Source organism: Nomascus leucogenys, chromosome 21 (assembly GCF_006542625.1).
Source record: "Nomascus leucogenys isolate Asia chromosome 21, Asia_NLE_v1, whole genome shotgun sequence".
Classification (NCBI taxonomy): domain Eukaryota; kingdom Metazoa; phylum Chordata; class Mammalia; order Primates; family Hylobatidae; genus Nomascus; species Nomascus leucogenys.
The window spans coordinates 36,325,285-36,342,437 of NC_044401.1; the positions used below are offsets into that span (position 1 = coordinate 36,325,285).

The 17,153-nt window shown below is 35.2% G+C and overlaps 1 protein-coding gene across 1 annotated transcript in view; it reads left to right on the forward strand.

Moving 5' to 3' along the window:
* The window catches only part of GBE1 (1,4-alpha-glucan branching enzyme 1), a 277,012-nt gene extending 263,777 nt beyond the window's left edge, over nt 1–13,235 (forward strand). Inside the window, exons 15-16 of the mRNA XM_003255144.3 lie at nt 3,808–3,925; nt 12,488–13,235. Coding sequence (XP_003255192.1) covers nt 3,808–3,925; nt 12,488–12,544 — 175 coding nt within the window. The 3' untranslated portion in view covers nt 12,545–13,235. The remainder of the gene's footprint in view (nt 1–3,807; nt 3,926–12,487) is intronic.
* The last annotated feature ends 3,918 nt before the right edge of the window (nt 13,236–17,153 follow it).

A 17,153-nucleotide genomic window follows, 5' to 3' on the forward strand; every position in this document is an offset into this window, starting at 1 on the left:
TTGTCATTCTGAATATCAGTTTCAAAGTTTTATTGGGAACCTATTATGAGAAGGTCCTCTGCCAGGCATAGGGAGGTAGCTATGGATAACAGATGACCTTTTAAGGTGTCCTGCTAAATTTATCCTATGTGCTATGTATTGGAAACCATATAACGAAGGTAGTTTAAAATAAGTATACACTGGCTTTGAGTCATATTTTCAGAGATAAATTTTCACAGAAAAAGGATGATGTAGGAATTGTGGTGCTGTGTGGGTCCCGTATTATGTATGTACATATGTGTGCATCTGTGTGTATGTGCGTGCACATGAGAGTGAGGGAGTACCCAAGTGAGAGAACGTGTGAAACAAACAAATGAGTTGCTCAAATAACCTGCTTGAAAAGGCTTGTTCTAATTCTAAGCAGTATTCCTAAAACATGTAATTTCCTGATACTTGAATAATATATGGTAGCAATTCATAATTATAAAGCTCTTTCACACGCATTACCTTTCATTTAGTGTTTAAATTTGTAGAAATTTCTGGATTTTAAAGGCCACATTTTCTAAAGGAAGCTATTGTGTTCCCTGGGTAACGTAGACACAGAACTGGGTGATTGCACAAGTGGACACAGAAAATTTTCTTCTTTAAATTATAGGCCAGAGAAACATGTCTAAACCGATATTTTGAAACTTTCTCTATGGCTTTTATAAGCTTTTCCTTTATGGCTACCAATTATATAAAGTAAGTAGATTCTAACATTTTCAATATAATGATCTCTTTCGGTGTCAAAGAGAAATGAATCCTTATATAGCAGTTGTTCTTTTACTGTCCTTTGATTGAGAAAAGTATACACAAAAACGATTAAATTTTGTGACTTTAAAATTGCATTTTTTGGTGTGTGAAGCTCAGTCTGTACTTTATTGTGGGAAAAGCATGTAAAATGATGGACACATGATTTTTATTTTACTATAACATTGAAAATAACTATTAAATATTATTTAATTCTGTGTCAGAAAAATAATTTTGTTGAGAACATTCTCCTTTATTAAGAAGAAGAAAAAAAAAAAGCATGCCAGGCATTTTAGCTCACTAATCCCAGCACTTTAAGCGGCCGACGTGGGCAGATCGCTTGAGCTCAAGGGTTCGAGACCAACCTGGGCAACATGGCGAAACCCCATCTCTACAAAAAATATAAAAATCAGTCTGGTAGCATGTGCCTGTGGTCTCAACTACTTGAGAGGCTGAGGTGGGACAAATTGCTTGAGCCTGGGAGGCAGAGGTTTCAGTGAGCCAAGATCGCACCACTACACTGCAGCCTGGGTGACAGCCAGACCCTGTTTCAAAAAAAAAAAAAAAAAAGCCCCTAAGTAAATGAGGGAATTCTTATTTTTAGTTTTACAACCTTAAATTATTTTCCTATAACATTTTAAAAATTATAATTCAGGTGACTAAAATGTAAGTGTTCATAGGAGGAATAGTCATCTCTAGTATTAGTGAGAAGTTGAATTTGGTTAGGAAAGGGTTCAGAACATGCTACCCCAAAATATGCCACTTTGGCTTATTGATTATTTTGAGCTGAAGCTGTTTGAGAAACAACAGATGCAGAAAGAGCTCTTTGATCTCCTCGTTTCTACCTAAAAGCAAATCATAAAATTACCCGTGAAAAAGTTGCCTTTCCTGTGCCAGGAATAGGAGGACATTCTCATCACCAGACATTGGGAAGCCATTCCGAAACAGACCTGTACAAACAAACCTACTAAAATAACCCCTGGTTATTTTCAGTTTCCCCCATATATTTCCTCGTTGTTTTCCCACAATTTACTGCCCCCCCGGCACAAGCTCTTGTGTCTTGTCACATTCCCATAATTGATCATTCATTGTGTAAAAGGCACATTAAATGTTTGGGTCTAATGGTTTCTTTTCTTTTCTTTTCTTTCTTTTTTTCTTTTTAACTTTTAGGTTCAGGGGGTACATGTGCAGGTTTGTTACTGGGTAAACTGCACGTTGTGGGGGTTTGGTGCACAGATTTTTTTGTCACCCAGGTAATAAGCATAGTAACTGATGGATAGTTTTTCCATCCTCACCCTCCCTCAACCTCCTACCCTCAAGTAGGCCCTGGTGTTTGTTGAATTAATGCAGGAAGGGAAAACAAAATACCTCATGTTCTCACTTACAAATGTGAGCTAAACATTGAGTAACATGGACACAAAGAAGGGAACAATATAATCTGCATTTTAATAGTAAAAACATGTACATTCTTTGAAATACAGTGTCAAACGTGTATAACAACATAATTTAGTCTTTAGACAATGCCTAATGCATATATAGATTCCCAACCCCTTATAATAACATAACTACTCACTCAGTGAGAACTTACAATAAGGTGACTACCAGTCAGTGATTCTTGACACCTAGGTTGGGAACCATTGCTTTTGATGATATGCTTGCCTTATTTAGCCACTGCTATCAAAAGCCTACGTTGTGAACCAGTAATTCATTAATTGATATTTTAATTCAGTCGTTTTTTAAAGTATTCTAGAACATTACTCTCTAAACTGTACTGTTTTAGTTTTTGGAAGATTTGTCAAAGTATTTTGAAGAACAAAAGCTAAACTTCTATGTTAATAGTTTTTTTTAAATTCCACAGTATTTCATTATTTGCCATGTCTTTGATTATTTATTTTCATTATCCAGATTTCAGCACTAAATATATTGGTACGCCCAAATAATTTGCAGCTATATTGAGTGACTTTAAATGTCCCTGTGCCTAGTAGTCATCATTTGAATCTCAGTCTTTCTCTCTTTCTCAACTCAGTAATATTCTGATTATCAGTTTCAGTTTGAATTAGAGAAGGCTGACCTGGATTGACTAAAATGGAGCAACACTACTAGCAAAAGTTTCTGTAGCATGTCCATCTTCATCTCTGACTTAGACAAAGATTTTCAAGGGTTGAAAATGATGGCTCATTGTTCCTTGCTCACAGGTTCTATTAATGTGATAATTTTTGCAGTAATGATAATATCCTAACATTTCTGAGATTAATGATATATTTTCCAGGAAATCAAAACAAAAAGCACTTAAACTATCTGTATTTCTACTTAGGCGAGAAGAAACTTAAGATTTCTAAGATACCAATGCATATTTAATTGTAGATTTTTGTATCAAGTACCATTTCTAGACATTTTGAGCCTAATAAATTTGAACATAATGATAGCTTTTATTAATTTTGCTGTAAATATGCTAATACTATCTAACAACTTATTGTGAAAAATCAGTTGTTCGGTATAGATGCAATGATGCATTTCTTTTTTGAATATTTTTTATCTGAAGTTGATTCAATTCATAGATGCAAAATCCACAGATATGGAGGACTGACTGTATGTATTTAGTAATATATCTAGCAGACACATGGAGATAGTATAACTATTAGTAAATATTTAAAAGATGACTACATGTTGAACTTATTCTTTATGGCTTGTCTTGGTAGAAATAATATAATCTCAAGGAGCAAAATTTCTATTCCATATGGAGAAGAATTTATAACAAGTGGAATGGGTTGCTTGAAGAGAAAAGTAGATTAGGTATGTTTCGTCCCAGGCTGGGTGGTCACTTGATGAGTCATGATGGAAGTATAACAGGGATCTCTTGAGTGTGTGCAGTAGATGCCTATACAGCCCCTTTCAAACATAAAACTATAAAAGAAGAAATTAGTTCTTAGCACAAATTATGATTTAACACTGCTCAACACTTTTAAATTGCTCTCTCAGCACATATTTTCAATGTCTCATTCAACTCCTCAACTGTTGTGTATTCCTTAAGAGCTGTACATTCAAAATTGTGCTAGATTCAGATGCAGCGGAATATGGAGGGCATCAGAGACTGGACCACAGCACTGACTTTTTTTCTGAGGCTTTTGAACATAATGGGCGTCCCTGTTCTCTTTTGGTAAGTAAGTTTCTCAACATATTTCCTGCTATTTTAATTTACTCCTTTATTCTTATAGTAATGTTTTTGTTCAAATAAACAACTCTTCAAATAAGCAACATGGAATAAAAGCATGAAGGAAAGGGGTTAGGGAGAGGGGACTATGCTTGGCCAGATGTAATGTGTGTAAAAATTGGGTTTTGGAAAAACTAGTAGTAAAGGATATTTAGGGGACAATTGGCAAAAATTAAATATTAATGGGATTCAAAACTGTTTTTCAAGAAATGGGCAGAAGGCAGTTTTTTATTTTTCTTTCAATTATGAACATTTCTATTCTTTATGCAACAGTTCACTTTCCTTCTGTTCTTATTTTCTCCATAACATTTTATATTAAGCAGATTTCTACATTATTGACTAGCAAATGAAGTATAATTTAAAATACCTTAAAGGAGTCAATGAAAAATATATCTTTCTTTTCTTTCATGTAGTAAATTGAAGACTGAATTCATTCTAGTTATAAAATTCTCTGGATTTTTTATATTACTGAATGAAGCATTATATGACATAACTAATTTTTACATTGTGGTGTTCACACATGTAGAATGTTAGAATGTTGCTTTAAACTACTATGTTTAAGTTCTTTAAAATATGTAGAATTTAGTAAGTTTCTACATACAGAGGAATTCACTATTGAATTTGTGGCCATATAGTAGGTTCAAAACCACATTTACCATTCCTAATTCTAGGAGGTACCTAACAAATACATGACTTTACCATAGCTGTTAAAGTTCTTATTTCATTAAATTCTCTCACTTTTCAAAAGTTTAGATAGAAGTCAGGCATGAGAATCCCTATAGTACCCCTAGGTCTTCCATCTTTCTACTGTTTTCCCACCTCTCAGAGTGATGCCAGCACTCCGCTTTGTAAGCTGCCATATTATATATAAAAGTGATATGCCAAAGATCATAGCATAAAATCATTGAAAACAGCAGGGATTACAAAGTGTGAGTTGTTGGATTATGGGTTGTGAGGAAAGTGCAATGGAAAGTCTTATGAGAATTAGGTGTTGCCCTAAATGAATGTGTGTGCATATGGGTGTGTGTTGATGATGACATTGATACAGCTTTAGATATATTTGGAGAAAGATATATATTTTTAAGAGCGAGGGCTTAAGGGTGCTATCACATTCTTCAAGGAATTATTACTGTAGTCTGTGAGAACATTCGATTTTGACACGTAAAATAAGATTGATAAAAATAGTTTTGGAAGTGAACACGAATATTACCATAAAGTTCTGAAATAATCAAAAGAATTAGATGCCCTTAGGGGTCAGGAAAGATGATTCAGCTCACAAAGGGGAGTCATGGGGAAGGAGCAACTGATGGCAATAAAACTGAACTTTCACTGATGGAACTAGACTGAAAGGACTTGGAAAGACTCAGACAGCAAAATTCTTGCATAGCCAGCTTTTCTAAATGTCCGTGTACCCCAACAGGGTTCTGTTATGAAGAACCTGAAGGTATAGTGAAAAGATCACAAAACGCCACGGCACAGGACCTGGAATCCTGACCCTAGTCTGCCATTTACTCACTGAGAAATTGAGTAATTTAACTTTTTTTGCACTGCAGTTTCCCCCACCTGTAAAATGAAGATAATTGATATTATCTTCCCTATAGCAAGAGATTCTTAGGAAGCAGAAACTCTTTAACATGCCCAAGCTTTTTGGAAACTGTAACATGCTATTGCACATGTATTTTAAAGTTGTTATTGTCATGGATAGGCAATTATTATTCAGTAGTTTAAACATGTCAAAATACCAAGTGTTCGAGGACACACAATTAAGAATACCTTCTCCCAACTTTGGGGAAATTATAATCTTAGGCGACGGCTCAGACTCTTTTGAGGTGGGCAGAAAATATCTTGGCATCCTTTCAATTTTGTGAGAGTAAAGATATGCTGGCATAATTAAAACAAGCCAAGCAACCAGTGGCAGCAACATCAGGAGATTACTTTTCAATCACTAATTGAATTGATCTCACCAATATGGAAAATGCAGTTGTAAATTATCAGGTGGAATAAAGAATATCTCATAAGTATCAGTAATACATAGAGGAGGACAGCACTGTAAGGACATAGGAAACAGACAAGAGCTGAACGCTGCCTGCAACAGAATTCTAATCCAATGCGCAGCTGTGAGATAAGGGCTAGCTCTCTCTTCCCAGCAGCAGCATCTTGTTTTCGGTGACTATAGTGCTTCAGGAATTACTCGTTTAAATACACCTTTAGGCTCCAGATGATAAGATCACTCGTTTTAATGTCAGATTAAGGGAGCCCACACAGATGAGTAAAATACAGAAAATCTAGGCAAACAGGTTTTCTTTTTACCGAAGTTAATCAGCAAAGAGTCAGAGGAAAAAAAAATCACATTAACAAATGTACCTATTTTAATAATGCTTCATTATAAGGGAACTCCTTATTAAACTGAGTCATATGTGCTGGGATCCAGTGGAGTTGCTTGAACATAATCATAAGTGCTGTCGGTCTTATACCACTTCCAGTGAGATCACTCATACCTCCCATACTCGCAGACTAAAAGGAGGAAGGAATAACAAAATATAACTTTTCCTTCTTCCATGAAATTTTTGCCCATCATAACTAGTACACAGCATTTGCTAAGGCTTAATTTGCAAGCTTAATAATCCAAAGGATCTGCTGAATAAGTGTCAAATCTGTTTTCAAAGACAGCAACAAACAGCCCGAAGGAATCTTAAAATAGCCATACATGCTGCAGCATCAGCAGGTACCGCTCTAGCGTTGTCTCTGTGTGCTCCCTCAGCTGAAACTGTGAAGCCGGGGATAACTGCATGTATACCGCCATTGAAACGTGTTTGCTAAGGTCAGAGTATGTCACAAATGTCCAAAAGCAATAGGGCAGAGCTCCGCCAGTCTGCTTTACTGGCAGTTATTGGAAACTCCATTTTAGCATAATCATTTCTCTATATTTTGATTCCTGATACAGGAACTTCATATGTTAACCTGTATGTTAATCAGTGCACTGGAGGCAGGGGACTTCCTTTCTCTCCTCTGATTCATAAAATCAAATTCCATGGCACAAATGGGAGAAGAGAGATTATTGAGCCTTAAATGAATTAGATTTCTTTACAGTAACTGAATGATGATGCTGAAAATGAGAATAAAGCAATAGGTTTAGCACTAATTACTTTGGCAGTTAGGCTTCTTATCAATAAGAAGTAGATGTATTTACTGTTATTCTAAATTTGGAGGTTCAAAAGTAGACTTGATTTAAATATAGGATTTGGCATAGATGTATCATTTTTATTGCCCCTCAGTTGTAAGTTTTAATACAACTTAATAGTTGGAAAATATCTTTTGCTGTATTCAAAATTATGAAAATAGTTTTTTAGAAGGAAGAAAATCTTGATTTTTAGTTTACTTTTTTAATGTATATGTTAGATGAGCTAATATATATTTTTATACAGAAATACTAGCGTCACTTTTCTCCTAACCCCAATGCAAAATAATGAGAATTAGAATACAAGAATAAAATTTATTTTTTCTTAGAAAAGTATTTTATGAACTAAAGCATGTATGTGAAAACTAAAATTATTTTATATCATCTTTTATTTTTCAAAAAACTGTGTGATTTTTATTACAACAAAAGTGTGTATATAGACTATGAAAGAATCTGATGACTTTTTCATTGAATGATGTTTTGTTTGTTTTTTGTGAGATGGAGTCTCACTCTGTTGCCCAGGCTGGAGTGCAGTGGCGCGATCTTGACTCACTGCAACCTCTGCCTCCCAGGTTCAAGCAGTTTTCCTGCCTCGGCCTCCTGAATAGCTGAGATTACAGCCGCACACCACCATGCCCAGCTAATTTTTGTATTTTTAGTAGAGATGAGGTTTCATCATGTTGGCCAGGCTGGTCTCAAACTCCTGACCTCAGGTGATCCACCTACCTCAGCCTCCCAAAGTACTGGGATTACAGGTGTGAGTCACCATGCCCGACCCACTGAATGATGTTTTCATTCTACCAGAATTATATGTGTATGTGCTATTTCTAAACTTAACAATTTCTAAGAGAATTTTTTTAATTACCCTTTAAAGTATTAAATATTTTTTAATTTTAAAATTTTCTTTTTTTAAATGACACTGTGTTTTCAAAAATTGTCTAATTAAATTTTGCAAGTCAGTTATTAGTCCTAGAGGAAAATATAGTCCTAGAGGAAAATAACATTTTGCCTGAATGACATAAAATAGACCATTGTGTGAACAGTTATTTTTTTAGCCACACTCATGGTTAGTGTAATAATTAAGTCATTAAAGCCGTCAAAATAACTGAGTAGATTAGCATGCATTTGACTCTCTTAATAAATGAATTGGATTGTACTGTGCTATTCTGATTCTTTATGAAGAGCAGACTATTAATATAGCTAGAAAAAAATGAAACTCATGGCTGTATACTACATTGTCTCATGTTCTTAAGGTGATTCTAGGTATAAAATGTTTAGAGCTTACAGGCTAATAAATGAGCATAGGAAATGTGTTTATCAGCATGCATATTATCATGCATAATAAGTGGCTTCTATATACAGGTATGTCAATGTACTTTTAATATTTAAATATACTTAAATGATTGTGTTTAAATCTACTGAAATGTGTTCATGTTTCTTTTCTCTTGCCATATTAATCAAAACTATTTTATGAATTAAAATGATAAAATGAGAATTACAGAGTCAATACTTAGACTAAATTTTAGAAACCCCAAATTGTTCATGTCTGTAATTGTCTCGTCATAAGGGTTAGCTCTGATTATCTTAAGTTCTCTGGTATAATTAGTAGTAATTTCCTAACCACTAAGAAAATTGATTTACACACTCAGAAGAAAACTCAAAATTCCATAAATAGCCATAGTTAAGAAAAATCACTCTGGCTTTGGGAAATTCTTCCATGTTGCCTGTACCACAAGGGCTCTGGAGTGATAGAAACACGTTCTGATAATTAACACTGCAGTGAAATAGATGTATGTTATTGCAAAGTGTTTCTGTTAATGATATTGTACAATTGTGAACCAAAGGACTTTTTTAGCATATTGCATTAAGAGGTCTCTAAGTATGACGGAAGTGTCATTATAAACCTTCTTACATAAAAAGACCAGCATCAGTTAGTAAGTATTCTTGAAGCATTTTTTAATCATTAAATGCCACAATGGGAATATATTACAGTGCATATATTACAAACCTGGAACTTTGTTATGGCATCCTTTAAAAAAAAAATCTCTCGGCTGGGCGCAGTGGCTGACGCCTGTAATCCCAACACTTTGGGAGGCCGAGGCAGGTGGAACAGCTGAGGTCGGGAGTTCGAGACCAGCCTTACCAACATGGAGAAACCCCGTCTTTACTAAAAATACAAAAAAATCAGCTGGGTGTGGTGGCGCATCCCCGTAACCCCAGCTACTCGGGAGGCTGAGGCAGGAGAATCACTTGAACCTGGGAGGTGGAGGCTGCAGTGAGCCAAGATCGCGCCATTGAACTCCAGCCTCGGTAACAAGAGTGAAACTCCTTCTAAAAAGAAAACAAAAAAAAAACCTCTTTAATTTAGACAAGCTAAAATGCCAAAACATCAAAGAGTAAGACTGGTTCTAAATTATCATTATGTTATTATTATTATATTTCATTAATGAAATAATGAGGTTATGAATGAAACAGTAGGTATCACAATTGCATAGGATCCAAAGCTGAGATATGTCACTATAACACGCACTTACAGAGACCTGTCATTATTTATCCTAGGCCTGACAAATGTATTTCATTGCAACTTTCCCAGGAACCTTGGACTTTGATCAGAGTCTTTTTACTCGCATTGTAGGACAATACTGTATAAGAGAAATGTTTTCAATGTAGAGGGAACTGAAATTCTTTTGTCCAGTTTCTGGTTCTACTGAAATGTTTAGATTGGTTTTCATTTTTAGATTGCTCATGGCAGAACAATTCAGAACCATTCAGATTGTAACCTTCTGTCCCACTGATTAGTTAAATCCAGTTACTGTGATCCCCAGAATGAAATATGTAGACTATGGCCAGCCGCGGTGGCTCACGCCTGTAATCTCAGCAATTTGGGAGTCTGAGACGGGCAGATCACAAGGTCAAGAGATTGAGACCATCCTGCCAACATGGAGAAACCTCATCTCTACTAAAAATACAAAAATTAGCTGAGTGTGGTGTTGTGTGCCTGTAATCCCAGCTACTCAGGAGGCTGAGACAGGCGAATGGCTTGAACCTGGGAGGCGGAGATTGCAGTGAGCTGAGATCACACCACTGCACTCCAGCCTGGTGACAGGGCAAGACTCCATCAAAAAAAAAAAAGAAAGAAAGGAAGGAAGGAAGGAAGGAAGGAAATAAATATGTAGACTAGACCCCCTAATAAGTTAATAAGTACATGGGACACTCCTTTAGAAGGGTAGGTGACTTTCTCAATTTGTACATGTTTTGCTAAGATGTAGGGAGGGAATGGGTTGAATCAGGCTGTTGTTTTTTTTTTTTCTCCTCTGCTTTGGTTTGTGTTCATTTTCTCTGTAGCTTGATTATGGAAATGTGCCCTCCTTTGGACTGGGTCTGTCTGGATCTTTGGTAATAGTTCTGCTTTATTCATGGATAACTCCAGCTTCCTTTTATTGAATCAGTCTCATAAACATCTTACATACGACAAAGAGAAAACATTGCATAGAAAGGATTGCATTAGCAGTGAAATTCTGAAGTGGTATGATAGTTATGAGATATTAAATACAATGTGTAAACTATAGGGAAACAGTTTGTAGCACTGAAATACATGGTTTTCTCACACTTAGTGACTACATGGATGTAATATTTATCTTTTTGGAAATACTGTATTGCAAAACAGACCATGAGACATTGAGCTACACAGCGACTGCTGGCATTTGTTAATCTTTTGCAGATGACTTTCATTTCCTAAATCACTATTACTTTGAATTGAAGATTAGAAAAACTGTTCTCTAGCCATTACATCCAAAATATAAATTTAAGTGCCACCATTTTAAAACTGCTTTAACTTTTGATGTTAAAAACTAACCAACTGTATCAATATGTCTGATTTTTTAAAGAGTAGTATGGGTTCTTTATTGTGAAACCTTAAGAGAAAACGTTTGTAGAGTTGAGATGCATTGGACATACAAGTCTCATTCAGTGAAAATCAACTGTTCTATTTGATTTTTTTCCTAAAGTCATGTTTGCTTTGCACCTTCATTCTGGTTCTAACCTCTGAAAGCTTTTATTTTTTAAAAACCATCAGGCAAGCTTTCATTTAGAGATAAAGTGACTGAAAATAGTAAAATATCAGCAAAGTCAGAAATGAAGAGAGATTGTCACAATGACAACCATCTACAATATTATTTTTACTGTTTGCTTTGTTAATACTTAGATATGTTGTTTGAACTAGCATATAAATAAGCATTAAGCAGTTCAAATCACTTCTCAATTTTATTTAAAAACTTCAGATATATTAGAGAATATCTTGTTAAATACGCACCTATTGATCCACTGTTATTCCTTTGTTCATTGTTCATTTTTTTAATTCAGTCATCATCAACATCTGCCTTGTTCAGTGGCACCAACTGAGAGTTAGAAATAAAACGTATGACTTCTGCCTTTGTAAAGCTCATAGTCTAATGAGGGAAACAGATGGTAAACTTGAAAAATCATTCACAAATTGTGTTGTGTTCAGAAAGAAATGAAAAAGCTGCCATGATTGGAAAAGAAGAACTTATCGTATCTAGGGTTGTCAAGGAAAACCTCTCCACATAGCTGGGATTTTTCCAAGAGATAAGGAACCAGCAAGGCAAAGAGTGTTTACAGCAGAAGGCACATCATAGGCAAAGATCCAACAAAAGGGGAGTGTTTGTTGTGTCCAAGGAACTGAAAGGCTCCTGCAGCTGGAGTGTAGTGGGTGAAGATGCAAACAAGGAGCTGAGCTGGGATATCAGATTTAGGCAGGGAGGAGCGAGTCAGGGCTGTGCACGCCATGGGGATAATCTGAATCCTAGTTTAAGTGCAGTGGCAAGCTTATTCACTGGTTTAAATTGAGAGTTAGGATTCCTTATATTACATTTCAGTTTTTGTTCTTGAAAGGAAAAAAAAAAAGACAAGATTAAAAATAAAAGTGTCTTGATGCAAAACCAGTGCCTTGTATATTGCTTTTCTTCATCTAAGTGAAGTAGTAACATTGCAAACTGTAGGGCAGCCTTCCCTCACCACCTGATAGAGCCTCAACATGGCTGCAACAGGGCCATTCACATCATTCTTGTGTGAGGAGCATTGGTTTTCATTAAGTCGTATGGAGCCCTCTAGTGGTGGTTGCTTTATGGTAGTCAGGTTGCTGCCAGAACTGTTGGAACTGTGAAATTGAGCCTTCTAAGAGCTTGTAAAATTGTAAAGGTAACTGTAATTTTAGGCAGATGTGAGATTGCATCATGCCTATGTTTCTTTGACGTAATGACAGGCCGTTTGGTACTTTCTTCAATTGCATTGACATAATTGTTTTGACGTAGGTGTACATTCCAAGCAGAGTGGCCCTCATCCTTCAGAATATGGATCTGCTGAATTGAAGAGGCCTGATTTCAGCTCCATCAGATGCAGATTTGTGTTTTGTTTTCTTGTTATCACTGTCCCACAGCTTATAACATGTATGCTTTTCAGAATACAGTTGTCTAGCCAAACCATCAGGTGTCTGAAATTCAACATTGGTTTATGCAAATACAGCAAACTTATTTAAGTAGATGGGAGAATATGTTTAAAATATTAGGAATCCTAGACCATATTTTCAAGTCATCTTAGCAGCTAGGATTCTCAAATGGAAGTGTTATATATAATATGTTAAAAACATTGTGCTTTCCTGGCTAATTATTTGATCCTTTTAAATTCAAATTTGAATCATTTGTCATGTATGATTATTTCTGTTAAATGTACACAGTACTTAAGATGGATATTTGGTGGCTCTGTTTGTTCTGATATCTTTTGGTCTAAATTATGAGGTACCAAGATTGTTTCTTTGTTTTGTGTTTAGAAATAATGTAATAAATATGCAGTAGTGATATAAAATAAAGAATTATATCCAAGATAATATAAAAGCCATTACGTATGAACTCATCCATGTCTCATTTTGTGTAAGTTTTATTTTGTGATCTCTTGTCCACTAAGTATCTTGTTAAATGCCAGTACCTCAGTCTTTCTGAAGCCCTGAAATGGTAATTGTAGCATTTCAGAAAATGTCTTTCATTTCAATCAATAAAAAGCTTTTGTAAAATTGCCTTTGCTAATGTTTATTTTGCAATACTATTATAGGGCTTGATTATAAATGAATATTATTGTGCCTTATCTCAGCTCTAATACCTTCTCCACATACATTCACATCTACATGATGGACTAGGAAGCATGGAGATTAATACTTTTGTTTAGGCACAATTTTGTAACTTGAAATCACACTAACCGATTTTGATATCTAAGCTACTCCTTCGTTGTAAACCTGAACACTTTTAGTAGCTAAATTAAGTATCTCCGCTCAGTAGAATACTTCTTCATGAATTTGCTCCTTGGTTAATTAAATACCAGGACACAGGTCTAAGATGATTGATTCATAACTGAGAGATTATAATGCACTTATGGGACATAAAGTATCTGTTACTTTTTCTAAAAGAACTAATTTTTCCCTAATATTAATACTGACTGATTGTTTTTTGTTTTTAGCCTGATTATTTGCGATTAATTAGAAATGAGTTCTTTCATTAAAAACTCAGTAGGAGAGATAAGCAATAGAAACATTTTTACAGCCAAGCCTATACTGTATATTAACCATCATCCTTAAACTGTTTTTAAATAAAGCCTTGAGCATCTAAGTGTGAAAGGTGTTATTTACTTTAACTTCTAAACAGAATAGTAGTTTGATTTCCTGAAAGAATCAGCAGTGCCAGCTGATATTGATACGTGCTGGGGAAAATTACTGAAAGTCATCTGTAATGGTTTTCCCATTGCATGGACATTATTAATATCTTAGCACTCGCATGATCCGTGTACTGTGAGAGTTATTGATTAAAACACAACGTAGAACCATGAAGCATGATATTTCATGTTCTAGTTTATAGTTCCTTAATTTTGCATGTGTTCTATATGAAGAGATATACTGTTTATTAGGTATAGTTTTTAAATTACAATAAATTATTTAACACCTAGAACACATTTACTTTTCATTTTGACCTCTGTGGCAAAGTGAGGAAGAACGGACTAATTATATGCCATATTTTCATTATATTGATTGATTTTGCTAATAGGTTCTTTAGATTTCACAGTCTAAAGTTAGGATTTAACAATGTAATGTAAGTTAATTGCCCCTGTCAAGTGCCCTTCTCCCCCACCCAGAAGATCGATAAATGCATGTTGCTAGGTAGGAATTACAAAAACCCATGCAAACAAATAAAATATTAAGAGTCCAAAATGGAAAGCAGTTGGGTTATAACACAGCATAGAGGACCTTTATGGAACATTCTAATATTCTAATAATTTTTACTGTAGGACTTTTCATTTCTGTGTCAGTAACGTTCTCATTGTTATGTCATCTTGTACGAAGTTCTTTATTGACTAAATGTTTCAATAATCAAAGCAGTTGCAAAATTTTACTCTTATAATGTGCCTTATAATGACGTGTTTATTACCAACATCAGAAATGAGTGAACTGTCTTTGTTGACTTTTTAAAAATAAATATTTTGCTGTTTCAATTTTTTTATGTTCTAGAAAACATGAGTACAGGTTTCTTGCTATCATTTTCTAATATTAGCAAACGAGTTCTAGTAGTTGCCCTATTATCTGTAATAGGATTTACACCTAAAGCTAATGATGCATAAGGTTTTCGTTTAATAAATAGCCGACTCAGGAAATACCGTAGCTCATAATAGCCATAAATTGAATTGTAAACATTTCTCCTAGAATGTTTCCCACTTTATACCACTTGAACTCTGAGGGTCAACTTTTCTCATATTCTCTTTTCTATAAACGTAATGTTTCTCACTTTGCCCTGTTCTTAGCTGACGTGTTTATCTCTAACCTAAAATGAGGGAGTTAGCCACCATGTTCCTCAAGTTCAAAAAGTAACCAGTGACAATAAATTGACTTTTCTTGTAACAGCTATAAAAGAATGCAAGGTTTTTTTTTCTCTGTCTGACTGAAGCACTCCCCTTAGCAATACCAATTCAACATTTGTCACCCATCAGGGTTATAGCCATTGCTATGGGGATCATACAGGTTGTCTGAATAAGAAGCCTGTTCTTCAAATAATACAGAAGAGAGTGCAGACAGATCTGGGGGGAAGCGATGAAGGGTCATGTGTTTTCCTCTCGCGTTCAGCTTTCAGTTTCCAGAAAAATACCTTTTCACTGTCTCTGGTCCTGAAGCCATTGAATCTGGTGATGAAAGCAATGTAAAATAGCTTCGTTATTGCTTTTCCTATGTAGAATGAGCTGGAACAGACAGACTTGATAGAGACCAAAACAGTGAATCAGCTTTCTGGCTGGCCTTGTGCCTCTCAGACTATTTATTTTTACTATTTTTGAGTCACGCCCTAAACTTGAGGTCTTCAGAGTAGTGAGTTTCATTTCTCTCTCTATTCCTTATAAGGGGACAAGCACTGAGCTATGAACTTTGCTAGGTAGAATATTCTGATGAAAGAAAATAGCATAGCAATGTCATGTCTTTTAAGCAGTAGAGTTCATTTATCATTCACAATGTGTTAGAATAGAAATGTAGATAAATTTTCTAACTAAAGCCAGCCTTTAGGGGGGAAAAAATCAAATGAACTCCATGCTAATTTTTCTGCCCTATTATCTTATTAATGGTGATTTGTAGATAATTTCAGAGAAACATTCATACTTCAGGGCAGAATTTCTTAATTGGTAGTGTGAGGAATTATAATACAGTAGCTGTAAGTGTTTTTGTCTCCATGAAGTGTTACATCTGGATTTTAACTCTTGGCAAAAACCGTGCAGAGAAAGCAATGTTTATGTACATTTAAAAAAATGTATTTTGTGTTAGATATGCTCATGCTAACAACATGTCATTCAGAAGCTTACTTATGACTTACGGTTTTTCTTGTCATTTCTGCTGGACCAGAGAGAGGTGTTTAGCCCTCGTGTATGCTGTTTTACCCAGAAGCCTGAACTGTGTTTTAAAAGAATAGTGTGATATAGTGGTCAGGAGAGGTGGGCTCAAGTTACAGCTCTTCGTGCTCAGTGCCTCATTGCTTATGTTTCCTCTTGGAACATACGGATGTCCCAGTGAATTCCTTTCCCCTACGGTCGCTGTAATGCCCCCCTGGTGTTTCAGCTACTCTCAGGCTTTGCACTAATATAGCCCAACCTTGTGAATGACATTTAACAATACCTCTATGGTAACCAAGAGGGCAATGTAAACTGTATACAAAATGAAGTAGCCTTAGACCCCATCATAGCAACCAAGTGTTGAGGTTATCTATTTCTTTCCCTCTTCCCCTCCTACTCACAACCTAGGTAGACTACAGGCAGAAGGAATAATTGACAGAGGAAGCAAGAATTGTAAAAGAGAGCTCATAGGTAGAAACAGTTTGGTTCATCTTTTTTTGTTATGAAAGTCTGTACTCTCAAGAACACACACTGTTATTAATAAATGTTTATACAACTAGATGTTAATTTCTTGAACATCGGGGAGGGATATCAACCATTGGCCTGAAATTTCAACAGCTGTCTGGTAGTAACAGTAAGGCAATACAAAACAGAGAATCGACAAAAATGCTATCACACCAAATACTTCGCCACACAGGAATAAGAATTAAATGAAGTTAAGTGTTCAAATTGTTTATGCATACTTGTCTAAGGTAATACAGGAAATAGAAAGCTGTAAATGTGTGAATAAACTCATCCAACATATACATATTATAACACATATAAATGTATGAAAAAACACATATATAATTTGTAAGTCAACTGAAAACACACAAAGTTCACTACTTCTAATATTTGACTTGAACCAATGAATCACTTGATCTCTGTATGTGACACTTGTTCTCAATTTTAGGTATTTTTCTGGTTACGTACAAGCATCAGACCCAAACAAATGATTTTATTTGGATTTAAAGAAGGTTCTAGATCTGTGCAATGAAATGCAATACATATGTTTTAAATCTTTAGGAATTT